At 42.8% G+C, this 16182-nt stretch overlaps 1 protein-coding gene across 1 annotated transcript; it reads left to right on the forward strand.

Moving 5' to 3' along the window:
- Positions 1-8001: 8001 nt before the first annotated feature.
- Positions 8002-11780, forward strand: LOC140746592 (uncharacterized). Its single transcript, XM_073078719.1, has one exon. The coding sequence runs from the start codon at positions 8244-8246 to the stop codon at positions 11778-11780; it is 3537 nt and encodes a 1178-aa protein (XP_072934820.1). The 5' UTR covers positions 8002-8243.
- The last annotated feature ends 4402 nt before the right edge of the window (positions 11781-16182 follow it).

The raw sequence follows: 16182 nt of genomic DNA on the forward strand, positions 1-16182 counted from the left end.
GGCTGTGGACTGTTCTGACACTCCTGACGTAAAAGAACAGTCCGACAACTCATCCGCGTCTGACGAGACGACTGGTGTAGGTGGAGCTACTGACCTACCTTTAATTTGCCGCGTTTTCGTCCTCACCGCTTGTACAGCGGGCAATTTGTCCTTCTCGCAAGCTGATTCAGAGTCCAGTATGGGTAAGCGTGGGTCGTGTTGACGGAGGTCGACGGATTGCCGACCTACGAGGCAGTTGTTGCCCCCCCCCAGAGTACGAGGGGCTGCCCTCCGCCGTAGCAGAGGGGTGGGATTCTCCCTGTCGGGTACCCACCTGGGGACTACTTTTACAACTAGCCTTGTCCATTTTATTTGCATCTTTTTTAAAGGGGTGAGCTCCCCTAGGCCGCTCTTAGTCTGGTCCTTCACCCTTCGACTTCCGGTATGAGTAACTCTGCCGTATAGCCTCTGGGATCATTAGGACACACAAGCCCCCCCACCACGACATGGTGGCAGCCCATTCGGGGGGGGAGCAGTGATAGCCTAGTGGTTAAGAAACGGGGCCTCTCGATCGAGGGGTCCGAAACCTGACTGGTTCTCTTATAAAATAATTTATTATTTCATGTACAGAATTGACCTCTAATATATCTTATAAAATGATTTAAGAAACCAGATCTCAGCCACGTTCGGATATTTGGTAGTCGTGCAATGGTCCATGTTCCTAAAGCAAAGAGGACTAAATGGGATAAAAAATCTGAAGAATATATCATGATTGGTTATGCTGAAAATACTAAGGGCTATAGACTATACAATCCAAGGTCGAAGAGTATTACTACCAGCAGAGATGTTTTCATTATGGCCATATATGGTTTAAAGCAGTCGGATAGGGCCTGGTATAAGCAGGTTGATGATTGTTTACAAAAGTTAGTGTTGGTAATTGAGAACGCAACCTCATCTTAAGTTGGCATTAATAATTATGTATGTTTAGTTGGCAACATTTTTTTCTCCTTCCGCCCTGTCATTTTGTAGCACTCGGTAGCAGACATTTTCTTTCACGAATAAAAGTATATTTTTTCCGTGTCTAAAACAGTTTTATTTTTATTAAACCACCAAAAATATCAACATGGTAGCAGAGCGTGGTTTATAAAAGTACAAACGCAGTTTAGAACAAATAAAAATCCGACCGACGTATTGTGATTACTGCAGATTTAAACTCAGGCGGCGAGGTCATAATTTTGTGAAAAATTATCAAGTTCTTTTATAAAATGGCCAATATAAGCCACAATCCATTTCACATCGATAGACTTGTCGGAAGAGACAATTACGTGACTTGGAAATTCGCCGTGGAAGCCTATTTCAAATTGGAAGACTTGTGGGACTGTATTGACGGAACCAATGTCGATAAGAAAAAGGAAACTAAGGCACATTCAAAACTCATACTATTGCTGGATCCAATAAACTATGTACATGTACAGAGCGCGACTACATGTAAAGGAGTCTGGGAGAGTTTACAACAAGCGTTTGACGACAGCGGGTTGTACAGGAAAGTAGCCTTACTGAGAGACCTAATTACAAGTACATTGGACAGTTCACGAGACGTAGATGACTATGTGACTAAGATTATGTCGACCGCGCACAAGCTCAGGAATATCCACTTCAGTATAGATGATGAATGGCTTGGAACGTTAATGTTGGCTGGCTTACCCGAAACGTATAAGCCAATGATCATGGGTTTGGAGAGCTCCGGAATGAAGATCAGTGCAGACTCAATAAAAACAAAACTTCTACAAGAAGTTCAGCGTTCAATTGTAACAAGCATGGCCACATAGCCAAGAATTGTCGTGCTCCGAAGAAGAAAAATATAATAAAAGCCGAAGATAATAAAAGTTTTATTGCAGCTTTTTCAGCATCTTCACAGACAATGAATCCGGACCTTTGGTATGTGGACTCAGGTGCTTCCATGCACATGACTAATAGATGTGACTGGATGTATGATGTAACAAGCCCACCGATACCTACCATAACAGTTGCCAGTAAGACAACGCTACCTGTGGAAAGTATGGGAAAGGTTAATTTATTAATAAATGGTAGTGAACAAAATAGAATTCAGGTAAGAAAAGTTCTATACATACCTAAACTTGCAGCTAACCTTTTATCTGTCAGTGCTATAGTGAAAATTGGCTGTAAAGTAAATTTTAGAGATAAAGGTTGTGATATTTATGACCATAATAACAAGTTTCTGTGTTCAGCTACACAAGTAAATAATCTATATCAGTTAAATACTCATAGAGAGATTTTTTCAAATTTAACATGTTCCAATGATTTAAATGATGTTGTTTTATGGCATAGACGCATGGGACATCTGAACTTCTCTGATGTTAACAAGTTGCCAGAGTGTGCCGAGGGAGTTAAACCGTTGCCTGTTAATAAAAGTAAGATCACATGCACTACCTGCCTGGAAGGTAAACAGAGCCGACAACCATTTAATAATATTGGATCGAGAGCATCACACCCACTGCAGCTTATCCACACAGATTTATGTGGACCGATGGAACAAGCATCACTGGGAGGTATGAAGTATTTTATTACTTTTATTGATGACTTCACCAAAAGAGTACACGTTTATTTGTTAAAAGACAAACTGAGTGTTCTTGCAGTATTCAAAGAATGTAAATTTCAAAGAATGAATCAGTAAATGCAAAGTAGAAAATGTGTTAGGTAAAACCATTAAAACTATTCGGTCAGACAACGGCAAGGAATATTGCAATAAAGAATTTCAAAGTTTTTTAAGTAGATGTGGAATTGAACATCAAACAAGCACTCCATATACACCTCAGCAGAATGGGCTGGCTGAAAGGATGAACCGAACACTTGTGGAAAGAGCCAAATGTATGTTGTTTGATGCACAGTTGTCCAAGCAATATTGGGGTGAGGCCTTGGCAACAGCGGCTTACATTATAAATAGATCTCCGACCAAATCTGTTCATGGCAAAACTCCTATTGAGATGTGGACAGGTAAGAAACCTACTTATCTAATATAAAAATTTTTGGATCTGAAGTTATGGTTCAAGTACCTAAAGAAAAACGCCAAAAATGGGACACTAAGTCTAGAAAACTTGTTTTCGTAGGATATTGTGAATCTAGTAAAAGATATCGGTTACTCGATCTGAACACAAATAAAGTCATTAAGAGTAGAGATGTAATATTCTTAGAAAATGTTCAAAAATTTGATAATAATGTGTACTTACCTTGCTTACCTGAGAGTGATCCTATTCAGATTTCCGAAGAATCCTGTAAACCAGAATTGGAAAACGACTCTGAGCATTCATCGAGTGAAGATTATCTGTCGGGTGACAATGATGATTCAACCTACATACCAGACGAATCAATTGACTTGTCGACACCAGCACGTAATGTAAACTTACGTCCGCGTAGAGCTGTCCGGTATGCAGAGACGGATGAACATGATGTGAGTTATTTTTGCCCTGCACTTAATTTGAGCGATCCTCAAACTCTAGATGAAGCTTTACAATCCTCACATGCCGTGCAATGGAAGAAGGCTATGCAGGAGGAATATGATTCCTTAATCAATAACAGAACTTGGACACTGGTAGATTTGCCTCCCTACAAAAAGGCTTTGCCCTGTAAATGGGTGTTTAAGAGTAAAACCAATGAGAAGGGAGACATTGTTCGTTTCAAAGCTAGATTGGTGATTAAGGGTTGTGCTCAGAAGAAAGGAAACGATTATCATGAAGTTTATGCTCCAGTGGTAAGGTATACCTCAGTTCGATTCTTGCTTGCCCTAGCTGTTAAGTATAATCTAGATATAATGCAGATGGATGCTGTTAGTGCATTTCTGCAGGGTAACATAGACACCGAGATATACATGTCACAACCAGAATGTTATGCTAAGAATACCCAAGTATGTCTTCTACATAAATCTATTTATGGACTCAAGCAAGCTAGCCGTCAGTGGAATTTGAAACTGAATAGTGTTTTAATTAAGATTGGTTTGAAAAGGTCAAGAATTGACCCATGTATTTATTTTTATGTGAATGAATCAATAATGTTTTTTATTGCAGTTTGGGTAGATGACTTCTTGATGTTTACAAATAATAAGAAAACAGCAACAGATATTAAAGAAAAATTAAGAGAGGAACTCGGTATGAAAGATCTGGGCGAGTCTCATCAATGTATTGGTATTAAAATAAGTAGAAATCGCGAAGCAGGTATGATCATGATAGACCAGGAGAAGTATATTAACCTAGTATTGGAACGTTTTGGCATGTCTGAATGCAAACCAGTACGCACTTCAATAGAGGTGAATACTAAATTTGAGAAGAAACCTGAGAATGAAGATAGCAATTTTCCATACAGAGAAGCGGTGGGTTGTCTTTTATATCTGGCACAAGTCACAAGACCTGATATTATTTACGCAGTGAATAAATTGAGTCAGTACTGTAATGACCCGGGAATTCAACACTGGCTTGGAGTAAAACGAGTCATGAGATATCTCCAAGGTACCAAGAGCCTAAAGTTATGTTATGTCAAGGAGGATAGTAAAGATATAACAGGGTACTGTGATGCAGACTGGGCAAGTGACCCTCTTGACCGAAGATCCTGCACTGGATACACCTTTATTTTTCAGAATGGCTGCATATCCTGGAATTCTTGTAAACAGCAGACTGTGGCGCTCTCTACGGCAGAGGCCGAATATATGGCAATGGCGGCGGCGACACAGGAGGCCTTATGGCTTCAACAACTGCAAGCTGAACTCGAAGGCTTGTATAGTAGTAATAGTGTATTAAACATTTATAGTGATAATCAGAGTGCAATAAGACTAGCATCTACAGACTGTTATAAACCTAAAACTAAACATATAGATATAAGATTACACTTTATCAGAGAGAATATTGTTAATTCTAAAGTAAAAAATTTATTTGTAAACGGTTGTAACATGGTTGCAGATAATTTGACAAAGGGTGTAACATTTGAGAAACATATGTTTTGTATAAGTAAAATGGGTTTGCGTTCAGGAGGGAGTGTTGGTAATTGAGAACGCAACCTCATCTTAAGTTGGCATTAATAATTATGTATGTTTAGTTGGCAACATTTTTTTCTCCTTCCGCCCTGTCATTTTGTAGCACTCGGTAGCAGACATTTTCTTTCACGAATAAAAGTATATTTTTTCCGTGTCTAAAACAGTTTTATTTTTATTAAACCACCAAAAATATCAACAGTTAGGCTATCAAAAATCATTTTATGAACATTGTTTGTTTGTAAAATCATCTGAAAATGTTACAACATTTGTAGCTTTGTTTGTTGACGATTTATTCATATTTTATAATTGTAATAAAGAAGTAGAATATTTAAAAAGTCAATTAAGCAAAAGATTTAAGTTAAAAGATCTAGGTCAGTTAAGACAGTGTCTAGGTATGGATATTAAGATACAAAAAGATTCTATTTCTATTGATCAAGAAAGGTTTGTTGATAAATTATTGTATAAATTTGGTCTTGAAAATTGTAAAAATGTAGAAACTCCTATGGAAATTAATTTGAAATTAGAAAAAGGAAGAAATGTAGTTTCAAAATTTCCTTATCAACAGCTGATAGGGAGTTTAATGTATCTCTCAGTTTTGACTAGACCTGACATCTCATATTGTATTAGTTATTTAAGCCAGTTTAATAACTGTAATACAGAAACACATTGGAAACATGCTAAAAGAGTTTTGAAATATTTAAGTTGTACAAAGTCATTTGGTTTAAAATATGTAAATATGTAAATATGTTTGGTTTAAATATGTATATATTTGGTGTTAAGATAATTTAGATTTAATTGGTTTCGCTGATGCTGATTGGGCATCTGACAATTTAGATAGAAAATCATATACAGGATACTGTTTTATATACTCAGGTTGTTTAGTTTCTCATGAAAGTAGAAAGCAACAGACGGTAGCTTTGTCAAGCACCGAGGCCGAATACATGGTTATATGCGAAGCTAGCAAAGAGGCAATTTTCTTAAGGAATCTATTATGTGAATTAACTAACAGACAAAATAATATACCTATTCTGATGTATAATGACAGCCAAAGTGCTCTAAAACTTACTGAAAATTCTTTATATCATAGACGTAGCAAACACATTGATATAAAATTTCATTTTATATGAGAAGTAGTGTGTAATAAATTTGTTAAATTAAAATATTTAAAGAGTTCTGAAATGCCAGCTGTCTTGTTGACTAAAAGTCTGTCTAAAGTTAAACATTATTATTTTATGAATAAGATGGGCGTGGTGGCATTACACAAGTAATACAACTTGATAACATTGTTTTTGTCGGCGACTGACTAAAGAGAATTTATGAATAATTGTAATTAACTTGTGTTTTAAGTCTGACTGAATATGTTTATATAAGTTTAATAAGAAAATACATTACGTAAGTTTTAAGTTTAGGGATAAGACACGGTAGATGGCGCTATCGGTCGCATTCGTTGTATTTTATTCGAGTTTTTAGGTATTTTTATGAAAATTGTATTATAGGTTAGGTTTTTGAGTTTTATACATGTTTTATGTTTTTAAAGTTAATGTTATCTCCTAGAATATGTTTCTAGCTTCATATTGATGTAAGAATAGTAAGAATCAATTATGATAATTTCGAGATAATTAGGATTATTGACATGTAAAATGACGTAAGATGTACATTTTTGGAATATTTTCGGGAATAACTTCGTAACTAATTTAGGGATGGAAATGTAACTTATGTAGCTAGATAGGGCTAATTATGAGGATTCCAACGATGTATAATACATATGTGTAAATTTTGGGAAATCAATAAAGAAAGGGTGAAAACTAGGTCAGCCAAAGTGAAAATGACCCGAAAATGGGCCTAAAAAGCGCGGCTCTCTTTACGGTATTGCTCTGGGGTAGCTCAGAAAACCAGTTTTCCGGCCTAAGCATGGTCTCAGCAGAGAAAAATACGAAGAAGACTCCCGAAGAAGAAGACTCCTGAAGAAGAAGAAGACTCCTGAAGAAGAAGAAGACTCCTGAAGAAGAAGAAGACTCCTGAAGAAGAAGAAGACTCCTGAAGAAGAAGAAGACTCCTGGGGAAGAAGAAGACTCCTGGGAAGAAGAAGGAAAATCTGAAGACGGAAGCGTTCCTGCGCAAGAAGAGGAAGTAGGGGTTAGGTCGGGATAGGGAAGAGGCTTTGGCTGGCCTACACTCTTGTTTCTATTGCACGTCAATTATTGTTTCTATTGCACGTCACCCCTTCCCCGCACCTCCCCTCTCTACGGCACGGGACAGGCGCAACTCCCCGACGCGACGACTATCACCACGAGCGGGCTTCCGGCGCCGGACGGAAAAAGGCCGTCCGTATAACATCACGCCCGCACCCCTATAAGGTCGCAGGTTAGGTGGCGGCGTGGCATACCACCACACCGCCGAACACAGCGCCCCGCGACAACAGCTGGTCCTTCGAGCCGGATCATCATCGTGCTAGTCGTCATATCGTCGGGTTACTGACGCCGCCATGCCAATCACACGGAGCCAGAGGAGAACCTCGTCGCCGAACCAGTCGACTGCGCCCCGCGCCACGGAAAGCGCGCAGGGGACAACTGACTCTTCGGGGACATCGGGCACCGCAACTGAGGGTACGCTTGCAACATATAAGTCTAGAGTCACTTCAGGCACCTTGGCGACTGTTCCAGGTGTTCCAGCTGCTCCAACTGCTGCAACAGCTGGAACCCGGAAAACGCGGTCGGTGAAGTCGACGAAACGTCGGGAGATGGAAGCCAAGCTGGAATTGGCGCGCCGACAGCTGGAAGAAGCGAAGGCAGCTGCAGAACTCGCCAAGGCGCAGTGGGAGCTGGTCCAGGTGGAGAATGAAGAGTCCGAGGTCGAGGATGAAGACTGGTCGCATAACGCGAACATCCACACATGGGTGCAGTCGACGGTGGAGAGGATGTCCGGGGCGGGGCATCAGGGGGAGGTGTCCGGGGAGGGGCACCGACTGGGGGCGTCCGGGGAGGGGCGAGCCAGTCAACCTCCAGTCACTATCGTCAAGCCTGAAGACCAAGCGGAACCTTCAAGCAACGGGACCAAGGAATTGGCTGAGGCCATCATGAAGGCCATTAGTGTTGCGCCGAGGAATGCATCGCAACCTAACTACGTACATGAATTACCCGACTTCGATGGAAGAAGTGAAGAATAGATCGCCTTCAGGACGGTATATGAGGACACCGCACCGCTATTTACGGATGCACAGAATATGGCACGGCTGCGGCGGTCAATTAAGGGCACGGCAAGGGAGGCTATCAAGAGCCTATTATATTCAGAGTGCCCTCCTGAAGAAGTAATAGAAGCTCTTCGTCGAAGGTTTGGAAGACCAGAAGCCCTGATCCTGATGGAACTGGAAAAGGTAAAGAATCTTCCTAGGATCAATGAAAATGCGCGCGACATCTGCGTGTTCGCCAGTCGAGTGAACAACACCGTCGCGACAATACGGGGGCTAAGAAGACCGCAGTATCTACACTCACCGGAAATGGTAAGGATTATCGTGAGCAAGATGCCGGCGGTATTGCAGTATCGGTGGTACGACTTCGCCGCGGACGCAGAAGATCAAGATCCAGACCTGGTGCATTTAATGAAGTTCCTCAACAGGGAAGCGGACCGGTGTGGACCATACGCGACGCAGGAGACTACGCAGCAGCCGCGCCAGCCTCCCAGACGTCAATTCACGAATACCACATCCGAACAACTGGAAGAAAAGAAGACCTGTCCACATTGCCAGTACGAGCATCACCTCTTCGAATGTCGCAAATTTCTACAGCTGCCAATGAAGGAACGGTGGGACGTCGCTACCAAGTCGAAGATGTGTTTCAAGTGTCTTCAAGGACGACATCGGAAGGAAACATGTCGGCGTCCACCGTGCAAGACATGTAAGCGGTGGCATCACTTCGTGCTTCATGAAGAACGATGGGATCACCCGAAGCCCGAAGAGAAGAAAGAAATTGCGAACAACGTCATGCTCCCGGTGAACACTGCAAGGACAGCGAAGGCATATTTGAAGATGGTTCCTGTTGAGCTATATGGACCGAAGGGAGCTGTCCGGATCCTGGCGTTACTGGATGAGGGGTCAACTGTTACGCTTCTCGACTCTGCGGTTGCAAGACAAATCGGCCTCAAAGGACCCGTGGAAGCACTCACCTTGGAGACCGTAGGTGGGAAGACCATCTCCAAGCAAGATTCAATGAAGGTCAACGTCAGATTGAAGGGAATGCACCAGATCAAGAAGAGAACCATCTCTGGGGCCCGTACGATAGACGACATCAACCTGACGCCTCAGAGATTGGAAATAAGAAGGATCGAAGAATGCGCTCATCTCAAGCCAATGTCAAAACAATTGTATTATGAAGAAGAGTCACCCAAGTTGTTAATCGGACAAGACAATTGGGAGCTCATCGTGTCCAGAGCCACACGCAAGGGGAAAAGAGGTCAACCCGTAGCATCATTGACCTACCTAGGGTGGGTTCTACACGGGTCCGATGGAGCAGCATCAAGACCTGTGAACTTCGTAACCTGCGCGCACGTGTCTTCTAAAGATGAGGATTTGGAAAAGGTCATCAAGGAACATTTCGCCGTGGAATCGTTGGGGATCCAGCCACGTCGACCGACCACAGACATAGAAGAAAGGGCTCTGGCAATTTTAGAAGAGACAACAAAGAGATTGGACAATGGGCGCTTCGAGACCGGCTTGCTATGGAGAAATAAGGAAGGGAAAATGCCGGACAATTACAAGCAAGCGGAAAACCGGTTAAGAAACATCGAGAAGAAACTGGATGGGGATCCGGCACTGAAGCAGGAGTATGAAAGTCGGGTAAAGAATCTCGATAGTAACGACGCAACGAGGGATGTGCCCAAGGACTTCGGGAGCGGACACAGATGGTTCAATGGACCTTCGTTCCTAGCACAAGAGGAGGAATATTGGCCGGAACCACGTACTGTCAAGGCGGAGCACACGGGAGAAGAGAAGGAGAGGTCAACTGTGGGGGCAACGAAGCCCGTTGATCGGCATCCAACTCCGAACCCAGTCAAGTTCTTAAGTTGGACTCGACTAGTGAGAGCGGCCGCAAGGGTACTACAGTTCGTCGACCTGTGCCGGAAGAAGAAACACGCAGTGAACGTGTCCCGCAAGTCTGAGCGTCAAGATCCTACCTGGAAAAGAAATAAGAAGAAACCCAAGGTAGCAATGAAGCCCGTGAACAAGAACACCCAAGAAAGAAGATTCATTCCCCTCGAACCCGACCAAATAAAAGAAGCCGAAAAGATCCTATTACGAAGAAGCCAAGAAGAGAGCTTCCAAGATGAAGTACGCTGCGTCAAGAAGATGAAGCCATTCGAGAAGAATAGCAGGCTTAAGAAACTGGATGTCGTCATGGAAGTCGTCGGAGTCGTAGTAGTCCTACGACTCCGAGGAAGAATCGACGCAGCAAGATACACTCGGCAAGATAAGAAACCTGTGGTGTTAGACAGCAAGCACCACATCACCAGACTGCTCATCGCGTACTACCATGAAGAATTCTACCATGGTAACCACGCGACGGTGATCAACGAGTTGAGGCAGCGCTATTGGATCCTGGGACTACGGTCTGCGGTGAGGGCGACTGTTCATCGGTGTCAGTGGTGCAAGGTGTACCGCGGCACGCCACGACTCCAGCCGATGGGGAATCTCCCGCTGGAACGGTTACGGCATGGGGAACCGCCGTTCACATGCACCGCCGTGGACTACTTCGGGCCCATGAGCATCACGGTGGGTCAGCGTCAAGAGAAGAGGTGGGGCGCTCTGTTTACGTGCCTCACAACCAGAGCCGTCCACGTAGAACTGGCAGCATCTCTGTCAACGGACTCCATGATCCTGGCGCTAAGAAGAATGGCAGCAAGAAGGGGGATGCCGAAGACGATCTTCAGCGACAACGGCACCAACTTCGTGGGGGCCAACAAGGAACTACAAGAAGCCCTCGCCAGCCTCAACAGAGAAGACCTCATCACCACAGCCGAGCGGATGAGCATCAGGTGGAAATTCATACCACCTGGGGCTCCGAACATGGGCGGGGCATGGGAGCGCCTGGTCCGTTCCATCAAAACGGCCTTGGCGGTTACCCTCAAGAAAAGGCATCCCAAAGAAGAAGTCCCGCACACTCTGCTATTGGAGGCAGAGCACCTGGTGAACTCAAGACCTCTCATCGAAGCCGACGAAGACAACGAAGAAGGTGCCCTCACTCCCAATCACTTCTTAATTGGGAGATCTTGCGGCACAAGATTGGGAACATTCACCGACGAAGACCTCACCGGCCGGCGCACATGGAGGACTGCGCAGCGACTAGCCGACCACTTCTGGAGCAGATGGGTGAAAGAGTATCTTCCAACTCTGATCCCGAGAAGAGTCGACGCGAGAGCTGCCACAAGGGACTTGCAGTGTGGAGACACGGTCCTAATAGTGGACTCCACGCTGCCACGAGGAGCCTGGCCGAGGGGTGAGGTGGTCCGAACCTTCCCTGGGCCCGACGGCCGCACCAGGGTATTGGAGGTGCGCACTACGGGGGGCGTGTTGAAACGCCCCAGCTCCAAGTTGGTGCTACTGGTACCAGCACGACGTGACGAAGAGCAAGCGGTCGACGACACAGGCGGTGGAACATCGACCAGCGAGCCAGACTGCGGGGAGGCGGTCGTCACGTCGAGCCACGAGCATGGGGTCGCCGGGCCAGGAGTTGGTGCTACGCACGAGGGGGAGGATGTCGGCGACTGACTAAAGAGAATTTATGAATAATTGTAATTAACTTGTGTTTTAAGTCTGACTGAATATGTTTATATAAGTTTAATAAGAAAATACATTACGTAAGTTTTAAGTTTAGGGATAAGACACGGTAGATGGCGCTATCGGTCGCATTCGTTGTATTTTATTCGAGTTTTTAGGTATTTTTATGAAAATTGTATTATAGGTTAGGTTTTTGAGTTTTATACATGTTTTATGTTTTTAAAGTTAATGTTATCTCCTAGAATATGTTTCTAGCTTCATATTGATGTAAGAATAGTAAGAATCAATTATGATAATTTCGAGATAATTAGGATTATTGACATGTAAAATGACGTAAGATGTACATTTTTGGAATATTTTCGGGAATAACTTCGTAACTAATTTAGGGATGGAAATGTAACTTATGTAGCTAGATAGGGCTAATTATGAGGATTCCAACGATGTATAATACATATGTGTAAATTTTGGGAAATCAATAAAGAAAGGGTGAAAACTAGGTCAGCCAAAGTGAAAATGACCCGAAAATGGGCCTAAAAAAGCGCGGCTCTCTTTACGGTATTGCTCTGGGGTAGCTCAGAAAACCAGTTTTCCGGCCTAAGCATGGTCTCAGCAGAGAAAAATACGAAGAAGACTCCCGAAGAAGAAGACTCCTGAAGAAGAAGAAGACTCCTGAAGAAGAAGAAGACTCCTGAAGAAGAAGAAGACTCCTGAAGAAGAAGAAGACTCCTGAAGAAGAAGAAGACTCCTGGGGAAGAAGAAGACTCCTGGGAAGAAGAAGGAAAATCTGAAGACGGAAGCGTTCCTGCGCAAGAAGAGGAAGTAGGGGTTAGGTCGGGATAGGGAAGAGGCTTTGGCTGGCCTACACTCTTGTTTCTATTGCACGTCAATTATTGTTTCTATTGCACGTCACCCCTTCCCCGCACCTCCCCTCTCTACGGCACGGGACAGGCGCAACTCCCCGACGCGACGACTATCACCACGAGCGGGCTTCCGGCGCCGGACGGAAAAAGGCCGTCCGTATAACATCACGCCCGCACCCCTATAAGGTCGCAGGTTAGGTGGCGGCGTGGCATACCACCACACCGCCGAACACAGCGCCCCGCGACAACAGTTTTGTTTGTTATTGTTTAATAAATATTTTTAGATTATTTAGTTAAGTGGTGGTATTATTTTTAATCTAACTAAATAATAAAAATGCTACGAGTAGCGCCATCTGAGATTTAAACTATGTGTAACTGTGATTGCTTGTCTTGTTTTTTAATAAATGTCAGTGTTGAAACTACTATCCGTGCGTTTTATTAGATTGGACATGATGCCATTGATCGCTATCCAACACGTTCAAGATTTCGGACACCCGAGTCGCGACAAATGTTTTCCATCGACTTGGGTGGCTACAGAGCCATGCGAGAACTACGAATGAATATGTTCAAGCGTGAAGATTAGACTTAGGAACATTCAAGGTAAGTGAAATTTCCTGCAATAATTTTGCTACTAGAACAGCACCACAAAGTTCTAGTCATGGAATGGAGATTTGTTTAATCGGTGACACCTTTGTTTTTGAAGTAATAAGACTGACCCTAATCGCTCCTGTCCGATCTACGACGCGTAGGTACACCACAGCGGCGTATGCATCATTGGATGCATCGCAGAACCCGTGCAACTCAGCAAGTGTACTCTCCTTACCTACTCATCTATGTTGTAATGTTAATATCTAAAATATGAAACTAGTGCTGCCATCTATGTACAACAATGTGTAACTTTAAGTTTGCAATAAATTAGTCGTTTTACTGTCTCCAAAAGTAACGTGTTTTATTTTAGGTTATGGGCCCAGCGCTTATAATTTCGCGTTGAAAATAGTTTTTTTTTGCAATATTATCCAGTGAAAAGGACGTGATAGAATTGTATAGTGACAGACTGTTGTTATTTTGCCGTATTATCGCAGGGTATAAGATTAAGTGCATCGCAAAATGACTCCTAACTATCTTGTCAATGTGCCGAAGCTTACGGGGCGCGATAATTACAGTGAATGGTGTTTCGCGGCGGAGATTTTTTTAATTCTTGAAGGCATGAAACATTGTGTCAAGCCAGAATTAAATCAAGAAATAAAAACCGCAGATGACGAAAAAACCAGAGCGAAATTGATTATGACGATTGACCCGTCATTATACGTTCACGTAAAAAATGTTTCATCATCCAAAGAATTATGGGAGAAGCTGAAACAATTATTCGATGACAGTGGATTTTCACGACGGATAAGTCTACTAAGAAATTTGATTTCGATTCGCCGAGAGAATTGCAGTTCGATGACGTCTTACGTGACGCAGATTATTGATACAGCACAGAAACTCAGCGGAACAAGTTTTGAAATCAACGATTTATGGACAGGATCATTGCTATTAGCGGGATTGCCTGATCGATTCTCCTCTATGATCATGGCAATAGAGCATTCCGGCATTCCTATAACGGCAGACTCCATCAAAACAAAACTGTTGGATATGGATTTGGCAAGTCATGAAGAGAGTGAAGTTAGCGGTGCATTTGCTATTCAGTCTAAAAAGAAAAACAACACAGATATGTCAAATGTCAAACAGATAAAATGCTATCGCTGTAAACAAATCGGCCACTACAAAAGTCAGTGTAAAAACGAAAATAACTTGTCAAATAAGAAAAATAAGGAGAGAATGCAATCAAATGCTTTTAGCGCAGTGTTTTTGAGTGGAAACTTCAACAAAGATGAATGGTATATCGACTCGGGCGCAAGTGTACACCTCACAACCAATGAAAGTTGGGTTATGAATGCACAATATGAACAAAACAGAGAAATAATTGTTGCTAACAGTGAAAAGGTGTCAATATTGTGTTATGGAGATGTGAAAATTACGACTACAACAGAAAATCATGATTACGACATTGAAGTACGCAACGTATTATGTGTACCAAGTCTGACAAAGTTGTTATCAGTAAGCCAATTGATAATGAATGGTAACAATATCTCTTTTAACGAAAGTGGTTGCTCAGTTTACAACCAAAATAATGACTCGGTCGCCACAGCAGCGTTAGTCAATGGTGTGTATAAGGTTAATCTGCTAAAACAACCTAATTTAGCAGCATCAGTTGTGTCAGGAGTAACATGGCATCGCAGATTAGGACACGTAAATAAAGATTATTTGAATCAGATGAAGAACGCCGTCCAAGGTATGTCACTTGATGAAAAAGTTGACATTAGCAAATCTTCCTGTTCGACATGCTGTGAAGGTAAACAATCCCGGTTACCGTTCAAGAGCACTGGTCAGAGAAGCAGTAACTTACTAGATATTGTCCATACGGATATATGTGGACCTATGGAGAATGTGTCTATAGGTGGCTCAAGATATTTCTTGTTGTTTGTTGACGATCATAGTCGGATGACATTTGTTTATTTTCTAAGACACAAGAATGAGGCTTTGAAGTATTTCAAGATTTTTAAAGCTCAAGTGGAAAATGAAACAAAAAGAACAATCAAAGTATTAAGAAGTGATAATGGGCTGGAGTTCTGTAGCAAAGAATTTGAAGATTACCTGCATAGTTTTGGCGTGAAACATCAGAAGACCAATCCATACACTCCTCAACAAAATGGATTGTGCGAACGATTCAATCGTACAATAGTAGAAAAAGCCAGATGTCTATTATTTGATGCAGGTTTAGGCAAAGAGTTCTGGGCTGAAGCCACAAACACTACAGTGTATCTCCAGAATCGAATTGTGGCAGCAGCATTAAACAATAGAACCCCATATGAGCTGTGGACTGGATCTAAACCTGATATAAGTAATATAAAAATCTTTGGAAGCACTGTTATGGTCCATGTTGCAAAAGAAAAAAGGAAGAAGTGGGACAAGAAGTCGTCCAAATGTATTCTCATTGGATATCCAGATAATATAAAAGGATACAGAGTATACAATCCAGAAACAAAGACTGTAACAACCAGTCGAGACGTGATCATCATTGAGAAGGAATCAAATCCTGAGCACCTCATCGAAGTGCAAGCTCAGAATGTTGATTCAGTGGGGGATAGAGAGAAGTCTGATGATCCCGAATCAAGATCTAGCCAAAGCTCGCCTGAGCAACATAAGAGTATGTCAACATCCTGTCAAAATGACTCTGAAAGTTTTTTAAACACTTTGCAGTCTGATGATGAGACATATGTTCCAAGCGACTATGAGGATGCAGACAGCACACACGAAGAGGTTCAAACGAAAAGCCCACAATCGCGGCCTACAAGGACAAGGAAGGCACCAGAGAGATTTGGGTTCTCTAACCTGTGTGTTGACAGTAAAACATATGATGATGCGGCTGGCTTGTCAGTACATGATGCCTTGAATGGACCGGAGAGGGAGCAGTGGCAGTCGGCAATGCA

The sequence above is a fragment of the Epargyreus clarus genome, unplaced genomic scaffold (genome assembly GCF_041222505.1).
Source record: "Epargyreus clarus isolate Ecla_fem2 unplaced genomic scaffold, WU_Ecla_fem_2.2 ptg000013l, whole genome shotgun sequence".
Classification (NCBI taxonomy): Eukaryota; Metazoa; Arthropoda; class Insecta; order Lepidoptera; family Hesperiidae; genus Epargyreus; species Epargyreus clarus.

Bases quoted from the DNA above. Each gene is read 5' to 3' on its own strand.
- LOC140746592 (XM_073078719.1), top strand. From the start codon at position 8,244: ATGGCACGGCTGCGGCGGTCAATTAAGGGCACGGCAAGGGAGGCTATC.